Below are 18425 nucleotides of genomic sequence, written 5' to 3' on the forward strand. Positions count from 1 at the left end.
GGGGCCCCAACGGTGAGGCCCGCATACCGAAAAACAACAACAACAACAACAAAAAAAACAATAGATTCATGAAAAGGCCTCCATTTTGTCAACTATCTTGCTGATGTGTAGAATTTTCTACTTTAGAACATTCCTTTTAAATACTGGATATTTCAAAGAACATTTGTCCCATACTTAGTCACTGGTTTCTTTCCTCAGCTACTCGTTTTCGTGTCACTAACGGTAAGCTGGTGGATGGTTGTTTTGGGTGCCCCCCACCCTGTGGCACACAGTATGTATGAATAAATGCATGTAGATAGATAAATATGTAAACACTGTAATGGTTGTTTTTTGTTTTTGCGGTACGCGGGCCTCTCACTGTTGTGGCCTCTCCCGTTGCGGAGCACAGGCTCCAGACGCGCAGGCTCTGTGGCCATGGCTCCCGGGCCCAGCCGCTCCGCGGCATGTGGGATCTTCCCAGACCGGGGCACAAACCCGTGTCCCTTGCATCGGCAGGTGGACTCTCAACCACTGCACCACCAGGGAAGCCCCACTGTAATGGTTTTATATGACATAGTTTTATAGTTTTGCATTTTTCATTCTAGTACGTCATGACTCCTGGGTCCCTTTCTTTGGCTTACCTGTATTTCTGAGTCTGCGAAACATACCGTTAGTTTCTTTGTATTGACTATGCCCCTAGGATGGAATAAGTAATAAAATATAGAGTGGAAACTCCATCAAGTTACATATTCTGGGAGGCTAACTTACCTTTGTACTCACTCTCCTAGTCACAGTTGGGGGAATTATAGGAGATGCTGAAATGGAATTCTGGCACTGGGCAGTATGCCCTTTCCTGGGCAACTAACTAAAAGCTGTTTTTCTGCCTGGATGACATCTGGTTTCTGGGGACCATATGTGTCTTCCCTTCACCCTGACTCTGATGTAAATACTGATAGAACACACTCCAAGCAGTAATGATGTGGTATAATGTGAGTGATAGACTTCTTGCAGAGTCGCCTTCACAGTTGTTTGCTATTCTGAAATTACCCCCTCTTTTTCTCCTCCTCCTATTTTGATGATTAAATGAGTACTTTCAAAAGAGCTGATATGTGCAGGGAGAAAAGCCAGAGTAGTAACCTGGTAAGTGTAAAGTTTGTATTCCCTTTGACCTGCAATCCTATTTCCTGTAATTTGCCAAGAATCATAATCATAAGTTGAAAAATTCATTTCAGCATCAACTACTTAGTGAAAATTTGAGGACAATCAAAATTTGTAGCAATAGAGTAACCAACTTAATAAAATGCGTGTATATAGAGAGATAACACACACACACAGGAATATTATGCAGCCATCAAAAACAATAGTATAGTTTTATATATTTTTTGATTTGTAAAGATACTTTGTGGTATGGAATAATGTTGATGACACAGTGACTGAAAAGCAAATTGCAGAACAGCATTTATGTGTTCCCATTTATATAAAATTGTATACTTCTGTGTGTATTTTATTCATGGAGCAATGTCTGAAAATATGTTTAAACAATGGTCATCTCTAGTGGGTGGATTTGGAGATTTCTTTCCTAGTTGATAACCCATGCTGGGAACCAAGACGATGATGTTGAAATTCATCTGTCCGTTTTAGTGAATTTTATTACACACTAATAGTTTTTAAGAAATTTTAATATTTGTGATTAATAATTATGGTTCTTGAATCTCATTTCTAGATTTTTTAAATATTACAGAGCCTGCAAAACATGAAGACCACAGTTGGTTTCTTGACTACACTAGACTCAGATATCTTAGTGTTTTAATTATATCCTTAGCCTCTGCCTTAGCTTATACATTTTCTAAGGATAGGAGCTGTATTTGTTAATCTGTATATCACTTGGCATAACATGTGCTAGAAATAGACAGCCTTTTTAAAAAAATCCTTAAATGTGAAATATATTCCCACTAGTTTGTATAACAAAACATTTTCTGTCCTATTCAGGTGTAGAGTTCGGTGCTCGAATGATAACCATTGATGGGAAACAGATAAAACTTCAGATTTGGGATACAGTAAGTATAGCAAAAATACACTGTATGACCTCAGTAAAGTTGTTTTATAAAATTACATTATACATTTGTTCTATTTTAATGTTATTTTATGCCTGTTATGGTTTGTTAGACACCAACGCCCCTGCAGCCATGGTGGAAAATGTGGTACCAGAAAAGATTCGTTTTTATTATGCAGTGTTTTCAAACAGTGGTACCCAAGGTGTCAGGTTTTGGTGAACATATTTGAGCGAATGCTCAGTCTATGGGATCTAAACAGAAATGCTCTAGAAACTATGTTTTTAAGAAAAACAAGCAGTATATCTAACATATACATAAGAAGTAAAATACATGAATGTCAATACGATAGAGTCACTTGATCTGACAGTTTATTCATTTATTTTAAAAGTATGATTTAGTTCCAACCACTTGAAGCTACCTTGCTCCAGTTCCTGATTCTGTCATTTATATTCATTGAGTGCCTATTACATATCTTGTTATGTAGTGTTTTAATGGTTCTCATCTGAACCACAGAAAATGATTTGAGTGACTTTTGTCTTCCTATATTATGCATAAAAGAGAAGTTACTTTATTATATACAATGGATGCTTCAAGGTAGAGGTTCCCAAACTTTTTTGTCTGAGAATCCCTTTATACTTTAAAAAATTAGCGAAGACCTCAAAGAGGCTTTGCTTATGTGGCTTATAGCTATCAATATTTACCATATTAGAAATTAAAACTGAGAAGCTTATTAAATAGTTAATGATTAATTCATTGTACAATAACCATAATAAATTCATTGTATGTTAGGATAAACGATGCAATTTTTATGGAAATTAACTGTTTTTCCAAAACAAAAAAACTATATTTTTTCCAGTGTGAAGAGTGCCATTCTGTTACCTTTTGAAAAATCTCTTTACTGTCTGCTTCGTAGAAGACAGCTGGATTCTCATATCTGCCCCTGTATTGAGTCTTATGTGTTGTTTTGTTGAAGTATATGAAGAAAATATAACCTCACACAAATAGGTAGTTGGGAAGTGGAGGATCTCATGGACCCTTAAGGACTCAGGGACTCCCCAGGGTCAGGGATCACAATTTGAGTACCACTACCTTAGGGCAGTTAGGACTTTATTCTTCACAGAACCCCAGTTGAGAAAAACCAAAAGGTCTCCTACAAAGAGCATCTCTCTAAACTAGTAAATGAAATATAAAATATGGGGAATTTTACCATCATATACCCCGGTCTTTTTTTTTTATTTCCCCTAATCATGCAGTCGTAGTGTCTCACCTGTCACCTTTAATAGCCATCATTGAAGGAAGGCACCTTGAAGACTCTTCAGTCTCACAGACTGGATTCTCAAGAAGACCAAGCAAGTTTCTGAAGGCTGATCCTTCCCATGCATCACACAATCATCCTTGAAATGGAAAACCCCAAATCTCTGTCTTGCTCTGTCCCAGAGTTATACATTGGGCTCTGTGTTTTTATGCTTTCTTATTTCCTCTTTTTGCAGTAAAGATTTATGCTTTTACCATTTCTTAGTGTTTTCCCCTCCCAGCCAGTAGCATCTCATAACTTTCTGGATTTATATTCTTTGAGGCGACATGACTTCAAAACTGCATTTCCATGCAAGACAAAAAGTCAAATATGCGCAGTCCCTTCTTTCCTGAAGATTTAAAATTAATGATCTCTAACCAAAAGGAAGTATTTTCTATTTCTGTATTAAAAGTTTCACTTCTTTTTCAGAAGGATTGTTTTAACATAAACCAACTTGCTTCCTTAGCTAATAAACTTGTGCAGCACACATCCTGCAGTGTAGTGTGAACCAAACTACTTGCTATTCTTTAATAAATATGTTTTTCATACCTTGTACTTTGCGTAAATACCTGCTTTGCTTGAAGTACTTTTTCCCCCTTTTCTGTTTAAGACTAGCTCAGGTATCAATACTTGTGGAGCCTTTCTGACCCCCATGGGATAGCTGGTTGTCCCCTTAAGATTTTATGCATATTTCTGTTATAGCTCTTACCCCGTTGTTATCAAGAGTTTTTTGTTCCCATATTTACCCTCCTCAGAATAAGCATCATGAGGGAAAGAACCATCTATGTCTTATTCAACTTTGTGCCTTGTTTGTATTCTTAGTTTATACTGGTTGATGCAATGTTTGGTAAATTTTACTGAATGAATGAGTGAAGTATCTATCTCATTCTGTCTAAGCAACTTTAGGATCATTGGAAGTGCTGAAAAGATACCATCTACTAAAGTACATGGTTTCAAAAGGAAAGATTAATATAGTAATAAAAATTGTATGATATTTTAGGCACAAACCACCTCATTGTAGTTCATTTTGTTTATTCAGTTGTTCTTCTATCCTTAAGGTATTCTGTTAAATAATCCCTCCCCTCTTTTCGAAACTTGAACAAATCGTTCATTCCCCAGTTGTTTTCTAGAATAACTAGCCATGCCTTCTTTTGATAAGTACCTTTTTTCCCCTTAGTTTATGAGTTAATTGTTTTACCTGCAGTGATCTTTCAAAAGAAATCTATAATAATTACTTATGCTGGACAGTATCAAAGGGGAATAGAACAAAAACAACCCTCTTGTTCACACTTACTCTGAAGGGCAGGGGGTGGTCTTCTTTCCCCTTTGTCTAACACGAAGAGACTGGTGTCTTTGAAGACATTGTGACCCCCCCCAGAAAGAATTCCAGGGCTTCCAAATGGAGGGTGCTAGGAACCATGGCCAGATTTTAAGGACTGTTCAAAAAACTCTGTTAACTTATGAAAGTTTCTTGAGTCTCTGCCCTACAGACAGGTTTTCCTCTTATCATTGGTTTTCTTCTTTCATAGCTAACTTCCGAAACTCTTTAATGGATGTTATCTGACACACATGAAGGTTGCTCCCACACTTAGTTTATATCTGGTGAAACACAGTTTCCCATATCGTTAACGTTTTGCAGCGTGTCTATACATTTGTATAGCACGCTGTGTTTTTAGTAGCAAGGGTCATGGCTGTTCCTGGCCCAGGATATTTACAAACCCATCCCAGAGTCCTTCAGGGAATAATTAGCCAAATATTATGGTTTGTTTCATCAGCCTTAAGAAACTGAATTTTTGTTCCCAATGACTGAGTCTCAGTATCTTAGGATGCTTGTCATCCGTTGTATATCTGTTTCCATTCACAATAAAAATAAAAATAAATGTAAGGGGTTTTCCTTGCAAAATTTCCACATCCAGCATCTTTGCTTTCTTTCAAAAATAGTAAGTACAGCTGCCAACAGATACTCCTTGAAGGCCTTGCCAGAAGCAGTGATAATAGTTACCAGTGTATCCTTTAAAGCACTTTCCGCTGCCCCTGTTGTAACCTTTTTTCTTTTGCGGGAAGTCAAATGTTTGATATTCCTGGTGTCTGTCAAGGTAAGTCAAAGGAGAAACATGCCTTGTGCCCAGTTCCATTCTCGCTCTCAGAGCCTCATCCAGTTTTTACCTACCTTTTTCTATTCTTGCTTGTCTTTTGCTTTTGTTACTTTCTCAGTTGCCTTCCCAACATATCCAAATTTTATTCTCCCCCCAAAATTTGTAGTATGGATGTTTTAAGTCCATGTGTCTGTTCAGCTTCCCTGAAAATATTCTTACATTAGACTGACAAATATTTTTCCCATCAAATAAAAGTTAGTGAAACTATGTAGAAAATCATGTGAAACCTATATGCTGAAAGTACCTTTTCAGCAAATGACGGGCATTGTTTGGTCCTTTGTAAAATGTGTCAGTTCATATCCACCTTCTTACCCCCAAAATGAGAATTTTTGTTGTCTCAATGGAGCAGTGAGGATGGGTGACCAGAGTTCAGGCGCGCTAGAGAAAGAGCCTGGAGCCAAGCCCCGGGGAGCAGTCCTGCCTCTGCCAGTCCTTGCTCCCAGCCCCCCAGCCCCCCAGCCCCAGGAGCTGAGAGGCCTTTGAAGGTCCAGCTGTTTCACCTCCTTTGGCAGCTGTTTATCAACATTTTCTTGAACAAGCACAGGGATAGGAAACTATCTTAGACATGTCATTCTACATTAATGTCTACCTCCCACCTGTGGTCTCCAGTTTCTCTTATATGGCAGTGTTAGAAGAATCTGAAGTCAGCAATTGCATCCTGAGTCTTTTTTCAAAGTAACTTTTCTTAAATTTGTTAAAGCATTCAACATCTCTTCTTCCCTAGATAGTCACAACCTTTATTTCTCTTACCAGAATCTACTTTAATTTCTGTATGAAACTCCTTTAAAAGACCTAGAAGTAAATTGTCCCAGTTGACTTTTTCTCCATCCTTGCTGTGGTCACTGAGGCAGCCTAAAAATTACTGTGATTCTTACTAATCTTGCTGTCGTCCCAACCAGAAGTCTTGCTCTTGTGTGTAGATTTGAAAATCTTTTTCCTCGATGACAGCAGTTCCTTGATCACAGGTCTAGATTTTTAAGTTGAGTCTGTTTAGTAAACTACCTGAGATTCCATGCTTGAGCACTGGACAACTTATTTGGCTACTTAGAAATCCTTTTTTTCTTTTTGGCTCTTGGCTGTGTTCTGTGTAGCTGGAGTTGTTAGATAAATGACTAACAATGAAAGTAAGAGGTATTACTGTAATATTGATTCTCACAAATCTTAATTTTCTAACTTCATTGGCTGTTTGGGATCAATCAAGATAACATATTTGAGTGTCCACTATAAATATACTTCAGTGTTCTGAGTTAGGCTCTCCCTCAAGGAGAACTAAGGAGGAAAAAAGATAAGCATTTGAGCAGTGTGTTCATTTTATCTAATCAATAGTATTAGAACCAAATGATCACATGAAATTGCTTTTGGATTTGTGAGGAGAAAAGGATAAGTATAGGCTGTGGTAGGCAAGCTTCCTAGCTTTGTGAGAAGATTAGGGGGCTTGAACTGGTCCTCAAAGGGAATAGAAATTGGATAAATAGATAGAGGAGAAAGATTTTCAGGCAAAGACTTAAACAGAGGCACAAAAGCAGGAATATTCAGAATATGGGCAGAATACCAGTAAGAAAAAAATGGCTGTATGAACAAGACTTTTATTGAATAATAATATAAAATTCTAGAGAAACAAATAGAGATCAGATTCCCAAGAGCTTAGGACTTACATTCAGGGTAGAGATTTTTTTTAACAGTAGCTTGATGTGTGTGAAGTTGTATATTATGGAGATAACAGAAGAGGAGGAGTTAAGTTGCCAGACTGGTTACTACAAAAATTGTTTCAAAGAAAGACTTAGGCACTCGGAGAAGCCAATTTGGGGAAATCTTTATCTGGCAATTGGAGGTCAATTTTAAAGGTATTGGGGCAAAGAATCAAGTTTATTTCGTTTAACAATCCTCACATGAAAAATGGAGGGCTACAAGGCTTCTTTTTCACACGTGTTCTGTGGCTCTAATTTTAGTAGTAAGTGTCCTCAAAATGAACATGCCTGTTATCTCCCGAGGCAGACTTTTCTGTACTGCTTTTTTGCATATCTGGTATCTTGCTGATTTTTTTTTTTTTACCCAGAAATCACAGAGCTGTATTGTGAGTTGGCAGCTCATGGTCTACTCTGGCTGTCCCAACCAGGTTTTTCTGGTGCTGTTCACTTAGTTCCTGTCTCATGAAATGCATTTTCCTTTATACCCTTAGCTGCTGTTAGGAGTCCCCTTTTTTTTTTTTTTTTTAAATCCTGGGCACAAATTTTATTTTATTTTGTTTATTTTTTATAAATTTATTTATTTACTTTTGGCTGCATTGGGTCTTTGTTGCTGCGTGCGGGCTTTCTCTAGTTGTGGCGAGCGGGGGCTACCCTTCGTTGTGGTGCACGGACTTCTCACTGCGGTGGCTTCTCTTGTTGGGAGCACGGGCTCTAGGCACGTGGGCTTCAGTAGTTGTGGCACGCGGCCTCAGTAGTTGTGGCTCATGGGCTCTAGAGCGCAGGCTCAGCAGTTGCGGCGCACGGGCTTAGTTGCTCCGCGGCACATGGGATCTTCCCGGACCAGGGCTCGAACCCGTGTCCCCTGCATTGGCAGGCGGATTCTTAACCACTGTGCCACCAGGGAAGTCCCAGGTGTCCCTTTCTTTTGATACAAAGAATTCTATATCCTGTTCAGTTCCAAGTTCTAAAATTTCTTTAAGCCAGCATCTTACAGTGAAGAGGATCAAAAACATCTATATGCCCTAAGTTGACGTTCTTTTTCATTTAAAACAATATCAGTCGATCACAGTTTGAATAGGTTTATATTAAAATGCTTCTTAAAAATAGATTACTTTGCTTTAATGTGATCAAGATAACCATTGGGCTAGCTTTCTGCAGTTAGTTATTTAACAGTTTGTTTATAGCTGGAGAAGCTGTAATAAAACACGTTATCGGGCAAGACTTATGTTAAGGCTACCAGCACCACTGACAGAGACTAGGCCAGAGTGTGGGGTGTTGTCCCAACAAGCCAGGTCTCCAGATTTTGGAAACTGTTCTGAACTCTGATCTTTGCTTATTACACAGTGATCCTAAATTTCAAGGTGCACAGTTACCTTCACAGCCCTCACTTGGAATGTTTCATTTTTTATTTGCTGGAGTTTTTGATTTTGTAATGATGGGCAAAATCCATCCAGATTCAGTGGATTCAGTATAAACTGATGCATTATATACATTATTTCCATATTGCAACATGTTTGTTCTTTGTAAAACAGTTCAGGAGGAATGGGAATGGTATATAGATATGTGCTTTTCCTAAACTTTTTCCCTTTCACTATTTCTTATCTAGACTGGAAACACTGAAGTTTTAGATCTTATAATTCTTCTATAAGATCTATAGCAGTGTACAGTTAACCCTTGAACAACATGGGTTAGGGTTGCCAACTCCCACACAGTCGAAAATCTGGGTCTAATTTATAGTTGGTCCTTCCTATCTGTGGTTCTTCCTATCCGCAGTTCTTCTGTGTCCGTGGATTCAACCAGCTTCAGGTTGTGTAGTACTGTATTGTTTGCCATGGAAAAAAACTCCACATGTAAGTGGACCCACACAGTTCAAAACGGTGTTGTTCAAGGGTCAACTGTATTCATTTTAACTCCTCCCACAAAAGGTCCCACCAAGATTGATTTAAAGAACTTTTACCATTGCTCATTGTTTAGGCTTGGGAGATACAAGAGCCTAAGCTTGATTTTCATTTTGAACTAATATTTATCTTTCTCTGTATTGTTTACCACATGATCCTTCCTTGGTATATATAATTCACACTGTTCTAGTCCTTAATTTTCCCGTGCTAAGCAGTTAAAGAAGAAATTCCCATAATGCTTGAGTTTTGAACTTGGATTTGAAAGGATTTTTTGGGAAAGATGTGTCTCAATAAATTATATAAAAATGACTAATTAATTTCATGCTTCCAGCTAGTATCATCTAGTGTTTTAACCTCAAACTCTGTGAAACGAGTTGGCTATTTTTACAGCCCTTTTATGTGATGGCTTTCTCAGTATCTAATTTATCATAAGACATTATTCTAAGTGCCAGAAATGCTTTCGGGTTACCAAAAGAAGGTCTAATCTTTAGTTTCCACTTGGGAGAAGTTATTTTTACTGAATCTTAGTATGTCAGGACTTACTGATGTCCACTCATTTAGGTGGGATGGAGTAATGACCATTTTGTGCATTTGACTGAGACATTAGAATTCATTCTTTCACTCAGCAGGCTTTCTCTGCATGCCTGATGTGTGCCAGACCCAGTGCTAGGCACTGGGGCTGGGGGACAGGAGTGTAGTGGTATGGCAACAAGAATTACAGCATTGAGTATCAGTGTTAGCACAGGGCAGAACCTGACTGTCCATGTGCATTCTGAGGGTGGGAAGGGCTTAATATTTACACTTGGAGATCAGAACTCAGACTATGGAAACATGAGTATTTTTCAAGGACTTAGTAGATTTTGAATACAAAAATTGTGAACACTGGCTTTGTTTACTTAATTTACATACTTATTTTTTCTCAAAGGTAGAAATTAAGTGATTAAAAATGAAAAAGTGTTTTTGATGAGAACTGTCTCAATTTTAAACTCAGAGGCAAAAGGCATATCCCACACCAGCCTTTCTTAAGAAGCAGAACATTAGTGCCACTGGTAGAAGGGAAAGTAACTAATTTTGCATAATCTCTGAAGTCTGTTTTCACAAGTGGATATAAAGATGACTTTTTGTCCTGTTGCCTTTTGACAAGCATTTTATATCAAATAACAGAGAAAATTGATTAAGTGTAGAGAAAAAAATTTCATAAATTCAGAACCATTTTCTGTTTTTCATAATAAAATGATTGCTCAAAGAATTCCATCTGATGACTGTTGAAAGCTCACTGTAGTTTACGATATAACTGATAAAATCTGCATCCTTGGCCTTCCAACAACGTTTACACCAGCAGATGGTGGGCGTAAAGATGTCATTCATCATTTATTTACAATGGACTTTATTTATTCTAGTGTCAACAGCTGCCCCAGGGAGTGGGTTATTGAATTCAAATGTGAGGCTCTGGGTTATTTGCTTCCTTTCAAATTTGTCTTCAGAGCTTAGTTGCTAGGAGTCCATTCTGTGCTCTAATAATGATTCATGTATTGTGAAGCCATTCAGTAAATTGGGTTGTCAGGGATTGCCAAAAAAGGTTTAGAGGTCTTGTTTTGGGGGGTGGGGGGTTGTGGATTGCATGTGCGTCTGGTTGACTTGAGCAGTAGTAGTATAGTATTATGTGACTTTTTCCTAAGACTGGTGAAGTTAGGATTTCTTCTTTTCCTTTATGCACTCATTCCCTACCTGTCCATATTCTACATATGAATAATAAGAAAATGTAGAGGACAGTTTGTTGAAGGAAACTATCAACCTTTTCTTCTCTCCTCACAGGCAGGGCAAGAGTCCTTTCGTTCCATCACAAGGTCATATTACAGAGGTGCAGCAGGGGCTTTGCTAGTGTATGATATTACAAGGTGAGAACGTGGAAATTTTTTGGTTCAGTGGTCAGTGCAGAGAATCTTTCTAAATAAATATGATTATCAGTAATAAAAGTATAGCTTTGCCTTTATGTCCTGGCTATCTGCCTTTAAAACTTATGTATCTTGAATTAACTTTAAATTTACTACAGAAATCTGTAACTAAGTTATTCTCTTATATTAATAAGCACCCCAAGTTGATCGATTTAGTAATGATATTTATACATTGGAATTTCCTAAAGTGAGGTTACATTTAATTTCTAAACTGAACTATAGTCAGTGAGCTCTGACTCCAGATACTGTACTTAAAATCTGTTTCCTACTTGGACATGGCTAAAAATAATTATCTTTAATGGAATGTATACTGTTCATTGTACACCACTAGGGGAAATACTTTGAAAACAGTAATCAAATTATCATTTATGTTTAGAAGAGACACATTCAACCACTTGACAACCTGGTTAGAAGATGCCCGCCAGCATTCCAATTCCAACATGGTCATTATGCTTATTGGAAATAAAAGGTAAAAAGACTCTTTTAAAGCTTTTTTACATAATGATGAAGACTGGATAGCTGTTATATGGTAACTGTTTATGTGGTAACTGTTAAAGTGCCTGTCTCTTGTACATTGTGCAAAATATAAGTTATTGATTTCTTAAATTATAAAAATTTCAAGATACTAAGATGTTTCTTTTGTTTTTTTAAATGCATATAATAAGCTTTATTGGAAATTATTATTTGAAATAGTTTTTGTTGGAAGCTATACTTTAAAGAATACTCTTAAGTAGTTTTATCTGATTAGTAATTTAAAATAAAACCCACTGATATGTTTGGTGGTTAGGTCACTGTTCAGTATTATCAAAAATACTTGGCAGTGTAAATAAGGATCTGTGCAGAACTCAGAAAAATATTTTTTTCCCTTCTTCATGACTTAATGTGTATTATATGACTTAATATAATACATAGATTAATCAGGTGTATTTCTACTTAAAGGCCTGAAACACTTTTAATATTGTTTAGTAGATATCACGTTAGTACTTTTAAGCTTACCTCTAAGACTTACATATTAGTGTCGTGCTCATGTTGTTTTTTCAATCTTATTTTACTTTATATATCTAGGGATCATTATTTGCAGTGAATGTCCTTGTGCTCTACATTTAAAATGATAGTACATGGGAAAACAGTTTCTTGACCATAGTTTCTATAAACTTTCAAGAGTGTAGGAAAGTTTTCATTAGTTTAGTAGAAAATTACAGTGGTAACAATTAAAACTAGTATTTTTATATTTATTTATTTACTTATTTATGGCTGCGTTGGGTCTTTGTTGCTACATGACGGCTTTCTCTAGTTGCGGCTGGCAGGGGCTACTCTTCATTGCGGTGTGCAGGCTTCTCATTGCCATGGCTTCTCTTGTTGCAGAGCACGGGCTCTAGGCATGAGGGCTTCAGTAGTTGTGGCACGAGGGCTCAGTAGTTGTGGCTTGTAGGCTCTAGAGTGCAGGCTCAGTAGTTGTGGCTCATGGGCTTAGTTGCTCTGCAGCATGTGGGATCTTCCCGGACCAGGGCTCAAACCCGTGTCCCCTGCATTGGCAGGCAGATTCTTAACCACTGCAGCACCAGGAAAGTCCTGTCAATTAATTCTTTTGACAAAGATGCCAAGGTTCAGTGGGGGAAGGGGTAATGTTTTCATCAAATGGTGCTGGAACAATTGAATAGCCATGTGCAAAAAAATTTACCTTAACCCTTACCTCACACCATATACAAAAATTAACTGGAAATGGATTACAGACCTAAATACAAGAGCTAAAAGTATAAAAAATATTCTAGAAGAAAGCATATAAAATCTTAGGGATTCTGGTTTTGTCAAACATCACTTAAATAGGAAAGATTAACTTACCAAGTATTGGCAAGGATCTAAAGGAACTGAAACTCTCGCATTGCTGGTGGAAATGCAAAATGATACAACGATTTTGCAAAACAATTTGGTGGTTTCTTTAGAAAATAAACGTACATTTGTCATACCACCTAGCCACTTCACTTCTAGGTATTTACCCAAGAAAAACATGCTTTACACAAAAAATTATACACAGACTCTCATAGTGGCTTTATTTGCAATAGCACCAAACTGGAAACAACCCAAAATTCAATTGACAGGTGAATGGATAAATTGTGATACAGCCGTACAATGGAATACACTCAGCAATAAAGAGGAATGAGCTATTGATATATGCAGCAAAGTGGATGAATCTCAAAATAATTATGCTGAGTGTGAAAAAAAAGCAGACAAAAAAGAAAACATACTATATGATTCCATTAATATGAAACCCCACAAAATGCAGACTATTCTCTAGTAGCAGAAAGCAGATCATTAGTTGACTAGGGTACAGGGGAAGGAAAGGATGGATTACAGTGGGGAATGAGGAAACTTTTGGGAGACTGATGGCTTCACCAGGTGTACATACGTGAAACTCATCAAATTTTATATTAAATGTGCAGTTTTTTATGTCAATTATATTGCAGTAAAACTGTAAAAAAAAGTAATATAACAAATAAATATTATACTGCATAGATTAGATTTTTTTAAGTGTTATTTTAATTGAGGTTTGCTGTTAAGAGAACATACAGTTGTCCTTCCACATCCATGGGGGATTGGATTCCCCACAGATATCAAAATCCTTTTAAGCATAAGGCTATTGGAGGGAAGCTTTAGTCTTTGTAATATGGGAGTATTCATACTACCATTCAATGATAATGTGTGAAATAGTAAGAGAATATTTGAAGAATAAAGAGAATTTTCATAGTTTTGTCTTGCCGGTGTTTTCCTTGTGTCTGAAACAAGGTGGCCGGCAGCTTACTGGTAGCTTAAATTTGGTTGCTGCCCATAGTTCAGTTGTGAAAAGAAAGAGCAAAGTATAGTATGTACAGAAGATGTTTCTGATGATTGTAGATGGGTAGCTCTTATCCTTAGGATACAGTAGGTGTGGAAAGACATTTTAGGGAAGAAACTAGGAGAAGGGAAGAAAGAATGTATGGCATGCAAAGAGTGAATGGAAACAAGCAGAGATAAATGAGGGGATTATTATTAGATGAGGTGAATTGGGGTAGACATGGAAACAGGGAATAAACAATTTTTGAGTTAGGTGAATTAAGCAGTAGGGAGCCAGTGGAGGGGTTTGAGAAAGACAGTGACCTAGTCAGAATGACAGATATGATATGGATTTTTCTTAACTGTGGCATTTGATATTGGTTATACAAGAAATAGGATGCAGAGTCTGCAAGGATGAAAGTTTTTAATAGTCAAGGGATTAGAATACCCTAAACAAAAAAGCATAAATTAAGAGAATGGTTTAGGAAAGAAAGATATTTAAGTAGTAAAAGCAATTTAAATGGGATTAATGGAGTGAAAAGTCAAAGACAACAATATGATTTTACACCTGGAAAACTGAGGAAACGAAGAGTGATAAAACAGAAATACAGACTACTGAAGTGCCGCTTTCTTTTTTTCAAACCATCCCTTAAATGTACACATCCTTAACCCTCTTTGTTAAGATAACATTTGCAAATGCAGGCATCATCAGCGATACTGGTAGGGGAAAACTGGGAGTAACTTTAAGTATCTCCAAATAAGGGATTGTTTAAATAAAATGTGGCATATGCATAAAATGGGATAAAGGGCAGTTAAGGGAAAGTATTTTCTTGAAGATTTTGTGTACTTCAAAGCTAATTTTCCTTTAAGAATGATTGTCAGATAAGGGGACTGAATTTCAGGAGCACGTTACCATGTCACTGTTGCTAGTGTCCCCCCTACCCCCCCACCCCCGCGCCGCCATTTTTTACACCTACTAGAATATAAGCTCCACCTGGAGGCAGGGGGTTGGTACTATGTCTGTTTTGTTGAGTGGTCTGTCCCCAGATCCAGGATAGGGCTTGGCACACAGGAAGCCCCCAGAGTATAGTTGGATAAATTATCCTCGTCCAGTCATGCTATGATATTTGCAAACTGAGTTTGCCTGCTTTTTATGTTCTCGTTTTACCACTAGTATTTCATAGCACAGTCAACTTTTAACTATTGATTTTATTTCTCAACAGAAAAGAAATCTGATACAAATCTGTCAAAATAATATGTGTCAAGGCTAGATGGAAGTACACGGATATTATATTTTTCTCCATCCTTTTCTGGGCACATAAATTTGTAATAGTAAAGTTTAAATGTGTTTACAGTAAAACACATTTGAAGAGGAGACTTCTACTTTTTACCCCTACCTTAACTAATACAATTTCAGTATGATAAAAATGAATACCATACTTCTGTCCAAAATTTCTAGCTTAGACTTTTGTTTCTCTCTCTCTTCTTCCATTAACAGTTCTATTGGGAATTAACTGGGATTAAAAATTAATTAATGTTTCTAAACTGCTTTGAATTTTATTAAGCAGTTTCCTATAGTTTCTGAAAATTGTGTGACTTATTTTTATCACATTCATAGAAACTCAGTCTGGCTAAAGGATAAGGGGACTAGTGTAATTTTGCTCTCTCAAATTATTATGTTGAGTAAGATGGTTCCCTTCTTTGGGAGCCCACTGTAACTGAAAGGTAGGGTTTGGGCTAGATGTTCCCTTTGGGTTTCTCTAGTTTTAGCATTCTAGGGCTCTAACTTAGAATCTTTCTTTAGTTGGATTGTTAGTTCTTTGAAGCTAAGCAGTGTGCTCTTTTTGACTCTCATAATACCTGAATAATGAAGTTGATTATTGTGTGTCAAAAATTAATTGCAAGAATGGTCAGCACAACTTTGAATCTTATGGTACAGTTTCCACAGATGTCTCTAATTGTACTATGTTGGTTGATAACTTGGTCCTTTCTTCCCTGTGTTTAGTGATTTAGAATCTAGAAGAGAAGTAAAAAAAGAAGAAGGTGAAGCTTTTGCACGAGAACATGGACTTATCTTCATGGAAACTTCGGCTAAGACTGCTTCTAATGTAGAAGAGGTAAGTAAGAGGCCTTTTTAAAATGTTTTATCTTCTTAATAGAAACTTTTTATATACCTTAATATTCATTTGTTGATTATCCCCTGTAAGCTTTTTAGTCACAGATAGTCCTTGAAGCTTGTAAAGTAGAAAATTTCTTTCCTTTGAAATGCCTTGTAATGTTCATCTTATATCAGGCTCTTCAATTATATTCTGAGCCTTCACTTGAAGCCAAAATGCTTTCACAGGTCTTTGTATATACTTTCCTTAAAATCATTTTTATGTTTCTTGAGAGGGAAAAAAAAGAACACTAACAAAATTTGGAAATGTTTCAAGACACTAAACATTTGTAGCTATTTGTATCCACTTCTGCTTAAGTAGGGAAAGTATTATATTATTGCAATGTAACATTATACAAAGCATGGGAATTCTGACATAATTAATAAATAAAATTTGTAGTATCAGTTATTTCCATTGATCAACCTGAACTATGGAAGTTTTGTGAACACACCATGTTCTTCTGTGCTTTGTGTATGTGGATATGGTATTTATTTATTATACATACAGGAATAGACAGTTAATCCTCTCTTAGGTAAATGTATTACTACACTCTATTTCATAAAAAGCAGAAATGAGAATAAGAAAATATGTAGTTTGCCCAGAGTAATGCTGGAGTTTCCACCTTCTGGGTAAGAATCTTAAGAGCAGCGGCAGAAGGGGATTCTAGAAAACAAATGATTGGAGAAGCACTTGTCCTAAGGATAGCAGAGGATGGGGTCATAGGCCACAACTAGCACTGTGCCTTCAACATAGTGAACAATGAGTAAATACTTATTAGGAATAATACTCGGAGCATGTCTGATTAACCGTTGAACCAAAAATTGACTACGGTAGTTCAACAGCATTGGTATTTTCACTGAAGAATTCTTAGGTAAGATATTATACTCATCTATACTTGATGAGGTGCTCTGTGATTGTCCTTAATACTCTTCTTACAGGCTCCAACTAATGCTTTACCTGTGTTGCAAATTAATTACATCTTGATAACATCCAAGAATAATGTTTTACTTCACCCAGCAAACCCAGAGAGAAATCCATTCTGTTCTCTTGTTTGACTTAAAATAGACATGTAAAGCTGCCTGTTTCCATGAAGCACTCCTTTATTAGAGGTGTTGGATTTGAAACTGTAAGGGCCAACGTGTTATGGGGGTTTCAAGACATCTGAAACATATCCTTACTGATAATTAACAATGGATTTTCTTGTTGATTTTGCGAACCTTAAAGCCAGAATTGTCTGTGTTTTATGAAAGAACCATACTGTGAAGTTAGATGACAAGGCAGCCACTACCGGAAAGTAATTCTAAATTTCTAGTTTTGACTCTAATGCCTTTGTGTTCATTTTTCTTATTTTTAACAAGTAACAGTAGGTGTTTGTGTGTAAGTAGCAAATTACTATTGGCAGTTTGGCTGAACATTTAAATAAAATATATTTCATTAATGTTTTGGCAGCATTTATTACAAAAATTCTGTATCCTTGGTTAATAATAAAAATAATTGTTTAAATTTGATCAGGCGGGAATTTCCCATACTCATGAGAGAGCAGTACTTTACTTAATCATGTAAATTAATTTGCCTCTCAGAAGCCAAGAATATTAAGAAATAATCTTTTTTTTTTAACTTTATTTATTTACTTTTGGCTGCCTTGGGTCTTCATTGCTGCGCACGTGCTTTCTCTAGTTGCGGCGAGCAGGGGCTACCCTTTGTCGTGGTGTGTGGGCTTCTCATTGCGGTGGCTTCTCTTGTGGCAGAGCACGGGCTATAGGCGCACGGGCTTCAGTAGTTGTGGCACGTGGGCTCAGTAGTTGTGGCTCACGGGTTCTAGAGTGCAGGCTCAGTAGTTGTGGCTCGCGGGTTCTAGAGCGCAGGCTCAGTAGTTGTGGCGCACAAGCTTAGTTGCTCCGCGGCATATGGGATCTTCCCGGACCAAGGCTCGAACCCATGTCCCCTGCATTAGCGGGCAGATTCTTAACCACTGCGCCACCAGGGAAGTCCAGACAGAAAGCTTTTAGAGAAAATATTCTACTACAGCCAAACATCACAAAGGAAATTATGGTACTACTTCAACCATCGACTGGCTATAATGAGGTTTTTCCACGCTCCTCATTTCCCTGTAGGAGTTGTGTCAGAGGAAGCCAGCTAAAGCATAGGTTTAAATAAGATCCCAAGTCTCATAACACAGTACCCAAAATGTCCAAGTTCCAGTAGAAACTCACCATACCTAGAAGTAGGAAGACCTGAAACTGAATGAAAAAAAAAATCAATAGATGCCAACAGCAAGATGACAGAGATGTTAGAATTATCTGACAAAGATTGTTTAGGCAACCATCATAAAAATGCCTCAACATGCATGCATGTTTGAAACATGTTTGAAATAATATGCATGCATGCTTGAAACAAATGAAAAATAGTCTCAGCAAAATAACTACAAGATAAA

The 18425-nt window shown here is 37.1% G+C and overlaps 1 protein-coding gene across 1 annotated transcript in view; it reads left to right on the plus strand.

Moving 5' to 3' along the window:
• The window catches only part of RAB2A (RAB2A, member RAS oncogene family), a 75093-nt gene that overhangs the window by 32836 nt on the left and 23832 nt on the right, over positions 1-18425 (plus strand). The window contains exons 3-6 of the mRNA XM_082859080.1: positions 1969-2036; positions 10885-10967; positions 11401-11493; positions 15841-15952. Of these exons, the coding sequence (XP_082715206.1) occupies positions 1969-2036; positions 10885-10967; positions 11401-11493; positions 15841-15952 (356 nt within the window). The remainder of the gene's footprint in view (positions 1-1968; positions 2037-10884; positions 10968-11400; positions 11494-15840; positions 15953-18425) is intronic.

The sequence above is a fragment of the Leucopleurus acutus genome (genome assembly GCF_964270905.1).
Source record: "Leucopleurus acutus genome assembly, chromosome: 17".
NCBI classification, from domain to species: Eukaryota; Metazoa; Chordata; class Mammalia; order Artiodactyla; family Delphinidae; genus Leucopleurus; species Leucopleurus acutus.